This window comes from Primulina huaijiensis, chromosome 7, assembly GCF_012295235.1.
Source record: "Primulina huaijiensis isolate GDHJ02 chromosome 7, ASM1229523v2, whole genome shotgun sequence".
Lineage (NCBI taxonomy): Eukaryota > Viridiplantae > Streptophyta > Magnoliopsida > Lamiales > Gesneriaceae > Primulina > Primulina huaijiensis.
Genome location: NC_133312.1, coordinates 1,255,342 through 1,269,504, shown reverse-complemented (window position 1 = coordinate 1,269,504; position 14,163 = coordinate 1,255,342). Strand labels below are relative to the sequence as shown.

General features: G+C 39.5%; 2 protein-coding genes across 2 annotated transcripts; both read left to right on the top strand.

Moving 5' to 3' along the window:
* Positions 1-7,525: 7,525 nt before the first annotated feature.
* On the top strand, positions 7,526-8,982 carry LOC140980765 (probable aspartyl protease At4g16563). The gene has a single exon (XM_073446809.1). It carries the CDS (start codon positions 7,537-7,539, stop codon positions 8,980-8,982), a length of 1,446 nt encoding a protein of 481 aa, XP_073302910.1. The 5' UTR covers positions 7,526-7,536.
* Positions 8,983-12,503: 3,521 nt separating this feature from the next.
* On the top strand, positions 12,504-14,163 carry LOC140981163 (transcription initiation factor TFIID subunit 8). Its single transcript, XM_073447464.1, has 2 exons — positions 12,504-13,576; positions 13,653-14,163. The coding sequence occupies exon 1, from the start codon at positions 12,613-12,615 to the stop codon at positions 13,321-13,323; it is 711 nt and encodes a 236-aa protein (XP_073303565.1). The 5' UTR covers positions 12,504-12,612; the 3' UTR covers positions 13,324-13,576; positions 13,653-14,163.

The following is a 14,163-nucleotide window of genomic DNA, read 5'->3' as shown; positions in this document are numbered from 1 at the left end:
ATTTTTCTACTAAGGCATCGCCTAGTAGAGGAGCAGAGGGCAGGAGAAAAATTTCATTTTCCTACTAAGGCATCGCCTAGTAGAGGAGCAGAGGGCAGGAGAAAAATATAATTTTCCTACTAAGGCATCGCCTAGTAGATGAGCAGAGTGGAGGAGAAAAAGTTTATTTCCTGCTATGGCGTAGCCTAGCAAAGGAGCAGAGTTAGGGAAGAGAAAAATTTTATTTTCCTGCTAAGGCACGGCCTAGCAGAGGAGCAGAGGTGGGAAAGAGAAAAATTTAATTTTTCTACTAAGGCATCGCCTAGTAGAGGAGCAGCGTGCAGGAGAAAAATTTAATTTTCCTACGAAGACATCGCCTAGTAGAGGAGCAGAGGGCAGGAGAAAAATTTAATTTTCCTACTAAGGCGTCGCCTAGTAGAGGAGTAGCGTGCAGGAGAAAAATTTTATTTTCCTCATAAAACATCGCCTAGTAGAGTAGCAGGGGACATGAGAAAAATTTTATTTTCCTACTAAGGCATCACCTAGTAGAGGAGTTAGAGGGTGGTGGTGTTGAATTTTCAATCTCCTGCTAAGATATCACCTAGCAGAGGAGTTCATACCCTGTCGATTTTATTCACCCTAGTGATTTAAAGGCAACAGAGATAAATTAAGAAGAAGCAGTGAATGCAAACGCAAAATACTCAATATGACAGAAAACAAGTTCATACATGCCAAAAGTGCGCAAAAAGAAATAACCAAATGTAAACCTCACAAAGGTTGCATAATACTACGGAAAGTAAAGCAGTGCAGAAAGTAACAGAATATGGCCCGAAGGCCTACAATGTCTGCATAAATGAGAAAATAACACAAGTTTTTTTTAAAAAAAAAAATGGTCTAGAGATCAGGGGGGAGACACGCTACAAAGTCCTCAAGGCTGATGAAATCAATGGGAGCGCCGGCCGGAGGGTAGCCTTGAGCCTTGAAAAGGTCAATTGCACCCTCAAAACCCACCTCCAAGTAGTGGAAAGCTCTCGGGCCACATATCTCAACGAATTCTTCAGATTTGAGAAAGTCTTCTTTGAAGGAGGAGGATTCTGCAGCATGTCGCGCCTTGACGTCTTTAAGTTCAGCTCGCGAATTCTTTAACTCCTCCTTCAGCTTCTGGTTCTCTTTGGCATGGTCCTCTATCAGTCGCTGAAACTCCTGTTTCTCCTTCAAGAGCTCGTCACATTGAGCTTGGGACTCCGAAAGCTCCTTAACGTGTGTCGCTTTCGCTTCATCTAGGGTCGCCTGGAGTTGGTCGCAAAGAGCCTTAATTTCGCGTAAGTCATGGCAAGCGCTGGACCGGGTGGCATTGGCACGCTCCACCAACTCCCCTAAGTACATCATGCTCTGAGTAAGATAGATAAGAGTGAAAAGACGACAAGAAAAGCAAGCATATATTGAATATCAGTCCAGAATCTGGAATGAAAAGTATACCTCAGCGATACTGCTGCATGTCCGGCGGGTAAGATCAGACCATCCCAGTGAACTCATGAACGTCGCATCTGCGTGGGAAGGAAGCTGATACAATATCTTCTGAGCTAAATGAGAAGGACATCGACCAACGATGACCGACTCCGGCGTGTATAAAGGGTGTATACTCGGCCCGGTGATAGGCCCATCATCCGACTCGGGTGCTTCCGTAGAGGAGGCCGTTGTGGCCGAGATCTCAGAAATCTTGTGCTTGCTCTTCTGTGGAACGGACGGGCCAGCGTCGGTAGATGTCTTTTCTTTTCCAGATGGAGGATGTGATTCAGCCTGAGGAGGTGGGGAGGAGGCTGGCTCCTGAGTGGAAGAGGAGGAGCATGTCTTCTTCTTCTTTGCCGGGGTGGGCAGGCCAGCGGGTGTTGTCGCGGTGGTAGAGCATGTTCCCTTCATCCCCGTCTTGAGTGCTGAGGCAACTGACTTCTGAGGTACTGATGATGAACCCTCAGTCTTCTTCTATGCAATTTCACGGAGAAATAGAGCATTCATAACTCTAGTACCTGCAAACAAAGACAATGAACCAAATGAGACTGTTATCAAGTAACGTAATAAGTAAAAGGAAAAACGAGAAACATAAAAAATGAGAGTATCTACCAGCATTCTCCTTCAGCTTAATTTTCGGGGGACTTAACCCGGCGTGGCACAGAAGATCTTCAGACAGGAGTTGGGGAATACTAAAACATCGATCTCCTAACACACTCATTATCTGCAGATACTCCTTATCTTTCTTATAATCCTTGGAAAGGTCGGGCTTAGTGAAAATAGGGTACCAATCTGTAAAGCAAGTTAATTTCTTAGGAGGCTGGATAAAGAAGTAATATTTTTTCCAGTCCTTCACATGACTGGGGGCCCCATCGAAAAGTTTGTGGCTGGACCGAGAGGTCACATAAAAAGGTCCCTCTTTTGATCTGGACAGAACTAGGAAGTAGGGAAAAGTGGTGCAGCTCAAAGGGAGATCTAAGGCCCTGAGTAACACAACGAAACAACTTATTAAACGGAAAGCATTGGGCGTGAGTAAACCTAAATGCACCTGGTAGTGCTTGCTCAACTCTTGGAAAAAATCGCACAGGGGGAAACTAAGGCCGGCATCAAAATGATGCTGAAAGAAGGTATAATAGCCATTGGGGGCTAAATAAGGCCGGTCCTCTGGACTAGGAATGATGATCTGGTGAGAAGAAGGAATGTGCCACAAAGTCCTAAGTTTTGACTCACTACCAGGAGGGATTTGGGATGACAAGTGACCGTACCATAAGTTATCTGCGTCAGATATGTTCATTTGTCGGGTCACGTGACGAACTTCCTTACTAGGACGACTGTGTGTGTTGACTTCCTCCTCATGGGAATCGAGGGTAAATTCAGGATCAGCTATGGAAACTCTACTCTGGCTAGACTCACTAGATTCACTAGACCCGCTGGACCTCTCGGAACCACTCGAGGAACTAGACTCGGAATTGGAAGAATACATAAGTATTAAAGATATTCTAACAAGACAAGGAGAGAACTGACCCGGGTAAGGCGCGGAAAAATAATCAAGAGATAGGACCGCAAGAACGAACAAGTGATGAGCTCGGGGCGAGCGTGCGCGCGCTGGTAGGGGCGACGAGCGGCGAAGGAGCGCGCGGGCGGGCGTGCTGGCAGGGGCGCGCTGGGCGAGCGCTCGTGCGGGGAAAGGGGCGTGCCGGGCGAGCGCAGAGGCGCGGGCGAGGCGTGCTGGGCAGTGGCACGCTGGGCGAGCGCTCGTGCGGGCGAGGCGCGCCGGGCGAGCGTGCGCTGCCGGGAGTGCTGAGGGCTCGGGCGGCGAGGCGAGTGTGGCGCGGGAGGCGGGGCGAGCGTGGCGGGGGCGGCGAGACGAGCGCTCGTGCGGGGCGAGAGCTGCGCATGGCGTGCTGGCAGGGGCGCGCGCGGGGAGGCGCGATGGGCGAGCTCTTGGGCGGGAGAGGAGCGATGGGCAGTGGCGCGCGGGGCGAGCGCTCGTGCGGGCGAGGCGCGCCGGGCGAGCGTGCGCTGCCGGGCGTGCTGAGGGCTCGTGCGGCGAGGCGAGCGTGGCGGGGGCGGTGAGGCGAGCGTGGCAGAGGGCAGGGCTGCTGGGGGCGAGGTTGCGCGTTGAGGGCTTAGGCGTGCGCTGAGCTCGAGCCAGGCGGTGTCTAAGGTGCACGTGAGAGCTGTTGGGCGAGACGGCGGCCGGAGCTGCGGGCGAAGGTGACGGTTGGGTGATTGTGAAGCGGCGCTAAGGTTAACGCGCAGGTGAAGCGTGGGCAGGGGAGAGCTGGTGAGTGAATTGAAGAGGAAATTTTTGTGGGAGAAGTGAGAATGAAAGGAGAAGGCGACCTCTATTTATAGGGGAAGCACGACCAAATCTTTCCTTTCAAATCAAGATTGCGATTTGATTTGATATATTTCCCTTCAGAGCAGGATTACGATTTGATTTGTTTCCAAATCTTTGGAGACTGACGAACAGCAGGAAAATTGCACGGCCTCACCCTTGCGATTGCTTGTTTCTGCAACATCATTCGTTAACGAAAAACGAAATTAATTTTCCTGGCACGGTACGTCCTCATCGCCGATAAACCAAGGACATCACAATTAATCGAAATTTGAACCTACGATTCAGTTCGATTCGGGAGGGGGAGACTGGTGATACCCCATGGATGAGCCCATCAAGATCCGGCCCATATCTAGGGCCCACAGATAAGGGCCCATGACAAGCCCAGTCATCCCCCTATAAATACCAGGTTTGAGCGTTCAGTTGAATTATTCACTATATTGTTTTCCGCAGCACCCTTAGCTGCTCCCCCCATATATCCTCAGTCTCTGACTTGAGCGTCGGAGGGGCTACGCCAGGACACCCTCATGGCCCCCTTCTAACGGTCTTATTTGTGATTTCAGGCTCAGGACAATTTCAAATCTGCGTCTGGATTATTGACCCTCGCCGGAATCGGACCCTAAATTTCCCGTGAGTATCAGTTATGTATATTTACAGGCCATTAATTACTTGTGAAACATTTCATTAAAATCTTAAAAGAAAATTTGGACTCGAAAAAAAGTATTAAAATCCAAAATTGAATGATGAATGAATAAACAAAACAACACTGCTCGCCCCAAGGTCCCAAGCAAATTTTCTGACAGCAAGGACCCAATTTCTCCATTTTATTTATGCTTTTTTAAAAAATAAAATAAATTTCAATGTCATTAGTGAGAGATAGAGAGAGGAAAGCCACCCATACCCCATGTTTTCTTCATAATATTATACGTTGGAAATTCACACACACTCACACACACATACGTGTTTGTGTATAGAGATTATAAAATAATCATTATAATTAAATTATTTAGACTATTTTTGAAAATACACTTTATATAAACGAGTATATCTCTTGTCAGAGAGTCTCACAAATATATTTCCGTGAGACGGTCAATCTAATCCATATTTAAAATGAAAAATAATATTTTTAGCTTAAAATGTAATATTTTTTATGAATCGAGTCGGATTAGAGATCCATCACACAAAATTGACTCTTGAAACCATCTTACAAGAGTTTTTGTGATATATAAATATGAAAAATATTTTATTATTTTTTTATTGAGCTGACCTCTATAAATTTTAAATCATAAATTTTGTTACTTATGAAATTAGTTATCTTATTTAATAAAATATTAAATGTGTAAGATAAATCTAATTTTTAGAGTTATCCTTTACATTTTGTTTCAAAAGTTAAATTTGATGTTAGGGAATTTGAAGATCCTAAATGAAAATTTATCAAATCGATTACCTTTTACATTTTTTTCTGGTACAGTATATCCGAAGATGCCTTTGGTGATATACAATTGAATTTTATATTGCGTTTGTTTCAAGTGTGCTGAGTGTAACTGTGAGGCACAAATTAAATATTTCCTAATTTAAAATTATTTCCCAAAAACAAATATAATTATTAGTGTCATTGTTATTTATTTATATATTGCTTATAAAAATCATTTAAAATTGAGATCAGATAATTAAAGCCAAGGAGAACTATTGAATTAAATCAATTAATCCAACAATGGATATTGGTCGATTCTCACTCTTTGTTTCTTTCGTTTTAGCCGGTGAGGACACGTAATAATGAGATTTCGAAAAACACATTCGAAACATTGATGTCAAATGAACTATAAATCATCAATTTTATTTACCATCTAGCCCTACCCACCAATCATTCACTTGAATTGCAATGATAGTCAATATTTCTACTTTTTTTAAAAAAGTAAAATATCAGAATTTTAATAAATCAAATCAAGAACAATTACATCTGAAACAAGGTTAATGAAAAGAGTAGGTTTCTTGTGAGACGGTCTCACGAATCTTTATCTGTGAGACGGGTCAACCCTATCGATATTCACAATAAAAAATAATCTTAGCATAAAAAGTAATACTTTTCATGGATAATCCAAATAAGATATATATTTCACAAAATACGATCCGTGAGATTGTCTCACACAAATTTTTACTTAATGGAAAGATGAACTCGTTGTACTTGACCAAACATAGAAATAATGACGTGACTAGCTAAATCTTGTTTCTTATTCTTCATTTAACAGGCGATACATGCTGATGCCATCCTTCCATATATACAACCTCCTTTTTCTATTATATTCATTTATCACTCACGCATCTCCCGATATGCTGTCTTCCCTTTTCCTTAAAAGAAAGTAGGTTCGAAGCATTGATTTATCGAATATATATGTGATCAAAGACCGGCGTCAAAGTGTATAATTATATGTCTAAATATTGAAATAAAGTACACAAATAAACCTCTCTATTTTTATCAAAACTGTTGGTGGACTTGGACGATTTTGCGTCATCTCCACATCATGACAAGGCCCCGATGCGATTAGTTTATTAATTTAAAGAACGCAAATTAATCAATATGTACTTGTGATAGTGACTGTACACTAATGAAAACACTGTTTAATTAATTAATGAGTAAACTTACAAGTGGGTTTTTATTATAAATGAAATTGAAGCAAAAGACAAGTTAATATTGGGTCGGCTGGCTGAAACGTAACGTAGGTAAGTACAAACTACAGATTAAATTAAGGGCATGAAAGACAAAATCAAACAATTAAATACAAATATAGTTATTAAATATTAAAGTACTGAATTAGCAGGAAACACGCTAAACTACGAAGATCGATCGGTGGTTGAGAAAATATTTATAGGAGTAACTTATATATAATTTGCTTTTAGAGTACTCTCTATCTAATTAATCTTAATAAAAACAAATAATTAATGCCTTTAAAGTTTCTTAATTAATTCCAAAGCACGAGCGTGCAGCGGCTGCTGATGTACTTGATGTCCATTCAGGGACTGCCGCTTCACCCAGCTTTCTATGTTAAGCGTAAATTAGTCCAACCATACAAAATATATACATATACATATAAACCTATGTATACATGAGAAACAGCATGATTAATCTAATCATATGTCATGAATTAAAGAGGCAAAAACTTGTGTGAGACAGTCTCACGGGTCGTATTTGTGAGACAGATATCTTATTATATCAGTATGGTTGCCTAGTCTCGCAGATAAAGATTCGTGAGATAGTCTCATAAGAGACTTACTCAATTAAAAATAATACCTTTAAGGGTAGAGTGAAATTAACCCTACACAGATNTATTTATAATAATAAGTAATATTTTTTGTATAAAAAATAATATTTTTAATAAATAACTCAAATAAGATATTCATCTTATAAAATTAACTTATTAGATGGTTTAACAAAAGTTTATGTTATAACAAATAATAATATATATATAACAAATAATAATAGTCAATAAATTTCCGGTACACGTGTTCATTATTAATTCATGAAGTCTCCATGCAACATCTTTAATCGTTTTTCCAATCTCCAAATTAAAGCCCACCTAAGATTTGAAATTACCGTAGCTGCTGGCTATACTTCATCTTTCATCCTATGATGTTATACTCTCTCTATAAATACTGCCTTGGATTTAGCTAATCTTCACATTGAAACACAGCAAAACGTTGGTTTCATCATGATCGAAACCTTTCACTTTGTTCTTTTACTCGCTGCAGTATGCTTGACATCAATCAATAATTACCATGCAAAAGAAATCAGAAACTCCCAATATTCATTGGTCTTCGGACTAACTCACTCCAGACTTTCAAAAACCGGCCTTGATCCAGCAAAAGAACATCTGGAGATGCTGGATATGACAGAGCCTCTCAGAGAGGTACGAGATGGATACATCATATCCCTCAATCTGGGTACACCCCCTCAGCTCATCCAAGTCTATTTAGATACTGGGAGCGACCTAACTTGGGTTCCTTGCGGTAACGTAACTTTCGAATGCATCGACTGCTATGATTACAGAAGCAGCAGATTAACAGCTAATTTCTCCCCATCCCGTTCCTCTTCGGCTACGAGAGATTCTTGTTTCAGCCGTTTCTGCATCGACGTTCATAGCTCTGATAGCTCGTATGATCCTTGCACTGTCGCTGGGTGCTCATTGAGCACCGTAATTCACTCCACATGTTACAGGCCATGCCCTTCTTTTGCATACACTTACGGCGATGGTATCGTCGCTGGAACACTCACCAGGGATACACTTAGAGTTCACGGAAGTAGGCAAAACTCAACCAGGGAAATTCCTAAATTTTGTTTTGGCTGTGTTGGTTCCACTTATAAAGAGCCTACAGGAATTGCAGGCTTTGGAAAAGGTCCTCTTTCACTTCCTTCGCAATTAGGGTTTCTTCAGAAGGGATTCTCTCATTGCTTCTTGTCATTCAGATTCGCTAACCACCCTAATATTTCTAGTCCGCTAGTTGTAGGGGACCTAGCAATATCCTCCAAAGAGTATATGCAGTTTACTCCAATGCTAAGAAGCCACATGTATCCGAGCTACTATTACATTGGTTTAGAAGCTGTAACTGTAGGCAATAATGTTACTGCTGCGGTAGAAGTTCCCTTAAGGCTGAGAGAACTTGATTCATCAGGCAACGGGGGCATGATTATCGACTCGGGAACAACTTACACTCACTTACCAGAGCCATTTTATTCACAGCTTCTGTCTCTTCTCCAGTCAATAATAACGTACCCTCGCGCCTTAGAGGTTGAGGCTCGATCAGGGTTTGATCTTTGTTACAAGATCCCATGCCCGATGAACGATATTAGTCTAGCCGATGATGAATATCTGCCATCGATAAGTTTCCATTTCTTGAACAATGTGAGGCTCAAATTGCCACAGGGAAATGCCTTCTATGCCATGCGTGCACCGATCAACTCCACCGTGACCAAGTGCTTGCTATTTCGAGGCATGGATATCGACAGCGATTACGGCCCAGCTGGGGTTTTTGGAAGCTTTCAACAACAAAATGTCGAGGTTGTTTATGACTTGGAGAAGGAGAGGATTGGATTCCAGGTGACTGATTGTGCCTTGTCGTGGATTTCACAAGGGCTAGCTCCACATTCAAAGAAATAATTGAGCTTTTATCTTCTCATTTGATATATATATATATATATATATATAAAAATATTAGTTAGAAGGTCCATCGAAGTTCACGATTTGGAGGAGGTGACAGATGGCAAAGAAAGGGCAGATCGGTCATTTCGACGCTGCTCCCTAGACCCCACCCCCCGCTCATGAATAGTCGTCGTCTGGATAAATGCTTTGACTTCATTTCTGAAACTTCAAAGAGACCTCTCTCTTCTGAATATTTATGCTCTAATTAATTGCTCCGTCTCAGAATTTATGCCGTAAGTTTCTTGCTTTTATCTGTTTTTATTTTCAGTATCTGGATTGCGATTTTTTATGCTTCCCTCTTTTTGTTATATGTGCAACGTTTAATCTGATTGAGTTCTCATCATCTCAAGAATTTCAGTGATTTCTATTGTTTTTTGATATCTATTGTACAATCAGAGTTGGTGTTTGAAGTCTTGTTTAGATTTCTGTTTTTTATTTCGCTATGTAATTTTTTTTTATCTTGGTTACGTTATCTGTTTGATCTAATGGTATCTGTTAATTGCCATTTTAGGTGTTCTAGAGTGAAAAATATAGAATTAATGTTAAAAAAAATTGTTTGAGGCGTCGATCAAGTTTATGGTTTCTATGGTAATAATTACACATCAATGGATTGTGTAGCTAAGATTTGGATGTGGGGGAATCTGCTCTTTATTTCTTTAATATTTTGAGTAAGTGTCACTTCGGAGAAATATCAAAATGTAGTTCTATGGTATAAAAAAATGAGTATCTGTGTTGATACGAAACTCATTTATTGGCCTGTTATCACACCATGGTTAAACAACAATTTTTTTCTGCTCCATTTTGTTCTTTGCAGTTTGCTGTCTTTTTAGAACTTGAATCGGTACATTTTGATTATGAGTTTATTTAAGTGATCTTTCCTTGGAGAGGGGACTTTTTTTGTGATGTTTCTGCTTTATGGAAATCTAATTGGATCTTGTACTGATTTTTAGGTGGTTTATACCTATGTTGGCTAATTGTCATGATTTTTATGGCCTTGGCATGTTCATCTCTTCGTTATAAATTGAGAAGTCATAAATGGGGTTTTTAGGTGAGTGGTATGTTTTTTAGGTTCCGTGGGACAGCTTATCTATATGTTCTTTGGACTTTAGAAAATTTTTATCTTATTTATTCAAAAGGTTTTCTTCTTCTTAGGCCTCTTTCAATAAATNACAACGGTTTTTAAAAAACCGTTGTCTTTATGGGTCAACGACAACANTTTTAACAACGGTTTTCGTTAAAATCGTTGTCTTTCTGAATTTTTTTTGTCAAAAGACAACGGTTTTTTAAACCATTGTCTATTAGCGTGTTTTTTATGATATACGACAACGGTTTTAGGAAACCGTTGTCGATTAGCGTGTTTTTTTGACAAACAACAACGTTTCATTAAAACAGTTGCTTTATTTAGCGACGGTTTTGATAAATCCGTCGCGCGACAGATGTAAAAACCGTCGCTAATTTTAAATTAGCGACTAATTTTACTACAACCATCGCTAAATTTAGCGACACTTTAATTTCTGTCGCTATATTTAGCGACGGTTTCAAGTAAAACTGTCGCGTTGTTAACAATAGCGACGGTTTAATAAAATCGTCGCTAAATATAGAGACGGATTACCTAAACCGTCGCTGAATTTAGCGACTGTTTTTAAATACAGCCGTCGTTATTTTAAATGTACGACGATTTATGGAAATAAGTTTAACGAAAAAACCGTCGCAATTTATCTATAAATATCAGTGTTTTCGTTCTATTTTCATTCACACCACATCACAACACTTAAAATTTTTTCTCTCTTACAATATTTAAAATTTTTTTTCTCTTACAATATTTTAATTTCGATTTAGGATAAATATTTTTGTTTTATTTTTTGATAAATTTTTTTTTGTTAAATAAGTTCACGAATAATGTTAGGATTTTGGAATTGTAATTTATTGTCATTTTTTTAGATTTGTTAAATTAATAAAAGTAATTTTTTTTATTTTACTGAAAACATTAGAGACGGAAATTATGAATTAACTGTCGCTAATTAGCGACGGACTCTATGTATAAACGGTCACTAATTTTAGCGACGATATTATATAAACCGTCGCTTATTTTAGCGACGGTTGTTATATGATTTCCGTCGCCAAATGGCGACGGTTTAAATAACCGTCGCAAATTTTATTTGCGACGGGTTTTCAATAACCGTCGCAAATGTTGCTACAACAACGGTTTTTAACCGTTGTCTTTAAGCGTACCCTTTAACCACAGGGACTTTAATAACAGTTTTAAAATGGATACGACAACGGTTAAAAACCGTTGTCTTATGTCATTTTTCTTGTAGTGTTTTCAAAATATTTTGGCAGTTTGTAACTTTGATTTAGAATTCATATATGTACTTAACGGATGAGAATGATCTGCACAAGATTCACACATGTTGATAGATCATTTATCAAGAAATAATGAGCTTAAAGTGGCCGAAGGTATTTTTTACCTATATATTACTTGATTATTTATATTTATGTAGTTTTCAAATATTATATATATATATATATATATAAATTAACGTCAATTTTTGGCTCATTTTCGAGATATATTTTATCATTTTCAAGAATTCACATACCAAGATTGTCATCTTGAAGATGCTAAAGAGCTCTTCAATCTCCGTCATGCTTATTTGAGGAGAATGATGATATTTGGCATATTTAAATCGCGGTTCAAAATATTCAAGATGACTCTTCCATTTTCATATACGACCCAAATAAAGCTTGTGTCAGATTACACAAATTTTTTCCCAAATGAGTGTCAATGTGATGAATTTCCAATTGAATTAGATAATGAATGTCCATCATCTCATCAAAACAAGTTTATGAAGATGACAACTTTGATCAGTTATTTGATACTCAATAACAACAAGCAAATGCTAAAGCATGAAGGGAACCAATAGTATGTGGAGCGATGTTGGTAATGATTTGATTTTTTTCATAAATGACTACTGATTGTTTTGATTATTTATTTAACAAAAAATTATTATTGATTTTTAGAAAATATTTTTAATTCATTATGTATATTGAATTGACATGAAGAATTGAAATTTTGATTTCAATAAATTGAATAGCTAATTAGTCTTTTTTAAAAAATTAAATTGATTAGTTTTTAAGTAANATGACCTAAATAAGAGATTCGTCTCACAAAATACGATATGTGAGACCGTCTCACATAAGTTTTTGCCTAATCCAATGTTTGTTTACCATAATTTTTTTGTTATATTTATAATTTACAACTAGATTATTTTTAAATATTGCTTCTCCCAATTATTTGCAATAGATATTGAAAAATATAGTATATAGATATTAAAATATTTGAAAATTAATTACATTATATTTTAAGACCAAAATAGAATTTGGGAACTCAAGTGCCATTAGTTTCAGTTTTCACTTTAAAACCTATTTATCCGTACAAATTCAATAGATATCATCGTTGTTTAGCCCAACCTTCTACTGGCCCAACGGTGATGCATTCGCATTGCCAAGAGTCGCAAGTTCGAGTCTACAGGAGTCCTTGATATAAGAATCCCCTAGGGTTTACTGCTCAATGATCAAACAAATCGAAACATGCGAAATTCACGGCCGGAAACCGCCGAAACCAATCCCAGTGCGTCGGAATCAGTATTCTCGTATGGTTTACTCAGAGTGGCGGTGGCCCAAATCTGCCAATCGATGGGCTTCAGCGGGGCCCAACACATGGTCTTAGAAGTCATCACAGACATTGCCGCCAGGTACTTGAAAACTATAGCCAAGACAGCTACCACCTCCGCCAATACCCGCGGCCGCACCCAATCGAATCTTAGTGACGTCATTGTTGCCCTCGAAGACTTGATCTCTGTACAGGGGTTCCCCGGCGCGTCGCGTGTCGGGCCACATTCCTTGCATGCGTCTGCTGCAATTAAGGATTTGATGAGTTTTGTCAAGTACACGGATGAAATCCCGTTTGCTCAGCCTTTGCCGCCAAGGGAAAATTTTAATGGGCAAGGGAAATTGAGGGAACAAAGTGATGGAAGATGGCATCGTGATAAGGAGAATATGAGGCATGTGCCAAGTTGGTTACCGGCTTTGCCATTGGTGGCGGTGCCCGATGAGGAGAAGGAAAGGAGGTGGGAGGAGGGTAGATTGGGGTGTTTGAATGGTGGGGCAGGGAGGGAAGAGGATGAAAGAGGGCAAAGCGCGGTGAAAAGAGGGGGAAACAAGGAAATTGAATTGCTGGGAAAGGGGAAAAGATTGAGAGTGGGTTTTATTGTAGGAATCGGCAACGGTAGAGCGATTTGAATTGTGAGGGGAGGAGGAAACTAGGATGGGGGCGAAGCTAAAACGAAGTCATGGAGGAAACGCCACTTGTATTGGTCAACAGGTGCAAGGATAGCTGCAGCATCTGTTCTTGCTCGTATAAGCGTTGAGCTGGAGTTATGCATCAACAAGAGGATCGAAGGATGACTTATGGCAAAAGTTCATTATTAGCTGCCACTGATGTTTATAACCCAATGGACATCATAATCTGAACCTGGTGTTATTTTGTGTATTGGTTAGTTTACAATCGCATGATTCTGCTCGTTGCAGTTCAATACCTACAAATGAAGCAATTCTTTTTGTGCTCGCAGGCAATGTCTGAATTCTGATAATGATGGTTGTTAAAAATCAACTATGCGCATACAAGCTGCTATCTGCTGAATATTTAAGAGGGTAGCAGATAGATGTATAACACAAATTATACAATGTTGCCTACGAAAATTTACAAACGCGGGCTACAGCAACTGCGGGCTTATATCAAATGGAGTAAACATGGTGTTTATATATATGGACATGCATGGTTTATATAACCAATGCACCACAGACCAGCTCAATATCAAATATGAGTATTCCTAAAGTTGAGCCTTCTCCGTTGGCCAGGCGTGTTGGGATTGAAGATCGTGGTAAATAACATCTGTCCAAAAACTGCACACCGGGGAAACCAATCAGCGTTCATTTACTACAAAATTAAGGATATCTAAGATCAAATATAATCATTTGAATTCGGAATCGTTTTCGCCTAGAGCTGTCTAACAGACATCTGCTATAACGTTTTAGTATTTTGTTCTTTCTGATTTGAATCGACCCTTTTTCAAATTATTT

Coding starts and splice junctions, on each gene's coding strand:
- LOC140981163 (XM_073447464.1), top strand. CDS start 12,613: ATGCGAAATTCACGGCCGGAAACCGCCGAAACCAATCCCAGTGCGTCG.
- LOC140980765 (XM_073446809.1), top strand. CDS start 7,537: ATGATCGAAACCTTTCACTTTGTTCTTTTACTCGCTGCAGTATGCTTG.